Source organism: Electrona antarctica, assembly GCF_951216825.1.
Source record: "Electrona antarctica genome assembly, chromosome: 7".
NCBI lineage: Eukaryota > Metazoa > Chordata > Actinopteri > Myctophiformes > Myctophidae > Electrona > Electrona antarctica.
The window spans coordinates 52,123,072-52,126,542 of NC_136812.1; the positions used below are offsets into that span (position 1 = coordinate 52,123,072).

Here is a 3,471-nt window from a genome sequence, read left to right on the forward strand (position 1 = left end):
TATATTTTGTTTTTTGTTTTTATATATTTTTTTATCCCACGATTTTGTAATCCATTTCTTTCAAATTGCCTAAGCTGTATAATCCTGGGTGCTCTGCCAACCTGGGAAGAGGCCCGAACTGAGCTCATGCTTCCGATTAGACCAGATCTACCAAGATGTTGATTCCTGGTTAAGCCACTGGTTCTTCTTACAGGTCTGTGAGATTTTTTACTCGGCAACCCAGAGATAAAACGCATTGTATTCAATTCTGTGGGCCGAATGCATCAAACTGTGCGCCCTTGAAATGAAAAACGTTGGGTTTAAGCAATATATTTCATTTTCTCTGCATGAAGTGGGTGAAGATCGCCATGATGGCGGCGCTGATGAGGCCGGTGATCGGAACGGTGAAGACCCAGGCGATGAAGATGTTCCGGAACAGGCGCCAGTCCACGGCCGTCCGGGAGCGCAGCCAGCCCACCGCCACCACCGAGCCCACCTGGCAGTGAGTGGTGGACACCGGCAGGCCCACGTTGGAGGCAAACAGCACCGTCAGGGCCGAGGCCAGTTCGATGCTGAAGCCGCTGGACGGCGTGATGGGAGTCAGATCCCGGCCCAGGGTCTGCATCACCCTGCGGCCCCACACGCACAGCCCCACCGAGATGCCCACGCCGCCGTAGAGGAGCAGCCAGACGGGAGTGGCGGCCTTCGACACCACGGAGCCGGTCGAGAACACGATCCACAGGGCGACCAGGGGGCCGACGGCGTTGCTGACGTCGTTGCCTCCGTGGGCGAAGGCTTCGAAGCAGGCGGTGACGATCTGGAGGGACTGGAAGAGGGTGGCCACCTCGGGCCTGTCTTTCTCCAGCTTGTTGTTGTCGTTGTTGCCGTTGCCGTCGCCGTCGTCCTCCTCTTTCGCCATGTCGAGGGTCACGTGGCCCTCCACCATGCCCTCCGGGGTCATGTTTTCGGAACTGGCGTAAATGTCGTGGTTGTCCACACGGACGAGCTTCCGGTCCAGGCCGGCCGAACCAGGGCCTTCGTCGCCCTCCTCGCAGGCACGGAACACGCCTTCCCTGTGCTTCAGGTCACTGTGCATGCCGGTGATGGCCATGGCGTAGGAGGTGTAGCTGTTGTTGTTATGCATCAGGTCCCGGTGGAGGTCCGAGCCCTTGTGGACAGTATGGTACTGGCTGTAGCTGTTGCCGGGGACGTAAACCGGCATGCCGTTGTCGGCCTCGGCCAGATTCGCGGCGTCGGCTTGGCCGTCCAAGACCCGTTTGTTGACCTCCTTTTCTTGATCGGGGACACTGCCGGGCTGGGGCTTAGCGGCCGCCACTTCAATCTTCCTTTTCAGGTATGGGCAGCCGACGAACCAGACCAGGACGGCCGTGAGCGCGGCGAAGCCCAGAGAGACGATCACGTCGCCCCACCAAGGGATCTTGTCGAATCCCAGCATCGGAGCGCCGGTGAACATGATGGAGAATACGTTCACTCCTATGGTGAAGGCATAGAAGACGGGCAGGGCCTTCAGTCCATTGGGCACGGGGTCTTCCTTCTGCAGGATGAACCTGCGCACAACGTAGAAAACAACTCCTGACATCACACCAGAGAGCAGAGGGCTGAGGAACCAGGACGCCACGATGAGAACGAGTTTATGCCAGTTGACCCCGTGCAGACCGTTGGCGACCAGGGAGAAGCCAATGGTGGCGCCGACAATGGAGTGGGTTCCAGAGATGGGAAGCTTGAAAAAGGAGGCGACCAGGTGCCACGCGGCGGAACCGACCATCGCACTGAAGGAGCCGGCCATCAACAATTCCTCGGAGCCCTTGAACAAATTAATGTCGATGATGCCCTTCCGGATGGTGGCGCCCACTTTGGCTCCGAGGAACACACACCCGAGCGTCTCGAACACGGAGGCCAGAATGCAGGCTTGCTTCAGGGTGACCACTCCGGAGCCCACGGCCGTGCTGAAGGAGTTGGCGACGTCGTTGGCACCCACGGCAAAGGCTAGAACGAAGGCCACGATGAAGCCAGCAATCAGTAGCGGAAGGTACGGCGTCATCGGGCCCTCCTGGATGGCTAGGGCTACTACCGTGCCCGTCAGTAGAATTGTAGCCGTCGTTGTTGAAACCATGGTTGCAGAATGGACTAACCGTTAATACAATCTTAATGGGAATGAATCTTCCTAATCAGTACAGAGTTGGAGTCTATTATGATCAACTATTCAAAAGATGCTTAGCCAGCAATTAAGCCCAGCCTGAGCTTATGAGGTTATGATAAACAACTTGACATGATTACAAAAAGACCAAGTAGCCCTTTAAGAATAACTTTGGTGGTTCGGTTCGGTTTGGTTTGGTTTGGTGACCTTTCTTCTTTCTTCTCAGCTCTTGACGCTTACTATCTGTTGTTGCTCGCAGACAAAGAGGGCTGGTTGACTGTGATCTGCATTTTAAGGAACACACGCATCGACACGGTGACGTCAGCCCATATGTCACAAACACCAAGTCGTGACACACAACTTACATCATCAAGCTATGGCAGGAAACGTCGATAAACATTATGCCGTTTAACACAAACAAGATTGGGTCTAATAACAGCTTGGCGTCATGGGGATAACATTTTAGGAAATCTCTCATAGCCATAATTAATCTGCTCTGTAGAAGCCTTCATGTTCTATACAGTATACTGACCCACACCTTTCAAATAATGGTATGGAATGTATTAAAGGCTATATAGAATATTATAACTACATCAATGTTTTCACCACATACCCCAAGTGGAATATGGGATACAGGGTATGTGGCACTGGGACATCTGGGCACCTCAATGTAAAATTGTCTATTTTGTCCAAAATATAAAAATAATAATATTTAAAAAATCATACCCGTGTAAAGTGAGGGACGCTTTTATCATCGTACATCATCATGAGATAACATGTCTATTTTTGCTCAGACACATAGGCCTATGATTTTAATTCTCCATTCATTGTGGGGCGACTGTGGCTCAGGAGGTAGAGCAGGTCGTCCAATGATCCGTGGGTCGTCGGTTCGAATCCTGGCTCCTCCTGTCTACATCCTTGGGCAAGGCACTGAACCCCAAATTGCTCCCGATGTGCTGGTTGGTACCTTGCATGGCTTCCGCCGCAATCGGTGTATGAATGTGTGTGTGTGTGAATGGGTGAATGTAATGCACAATGTAAAGCGCCTTGGATAAAGGTGCTATAAAAATGCACCATTTACCATTTTTTTATTTTACCATTTATTGTCAATGGGAATTGAATGTTTGTGTAAGGTGAAAATCTACACTAATAGCTGAATATAGGAGGGGCTAGCGCCCCTCAAAAATGGTCATGGTGAATGGTAATATAGCCTCGGAAACCCAGACGTTTTTATTTCCAGAGAGAAAAACAAATGGTAATATAACATTTACGTGATGTGAACATGATGCACGGCACATCACAATCAGACTTAATTGTATCCTTCAACGTCTTGT

General features: G+C 51.5%; 1 protein-coding gene across 1 annotated transcript; it reads right to left on the reverse strand.

Annotated features, from left to right (window-relative positions):
• Nucleotides 1-313: 313 nt before the first annotated feature.
• On the reverse strand, nt 314-2,113 carry LOC306926316 (sodium-dependent phosphate transporter 1-B-like; the record flags this gene model as incomplete). Its single annotated transcript, XM_079505584.1, has 1 exon — nt 314-2,113. The coding sequence occupies one exon, from the start codon at nt 2,111-2,113 to the stop codon at nt 314-316; it is 1,800 nt and encodes a 599-aa protein (XP_079361710.1).
• Between the last annotated feature and the right edge of the window lie 1,358 nt (nt 2,114-3,471).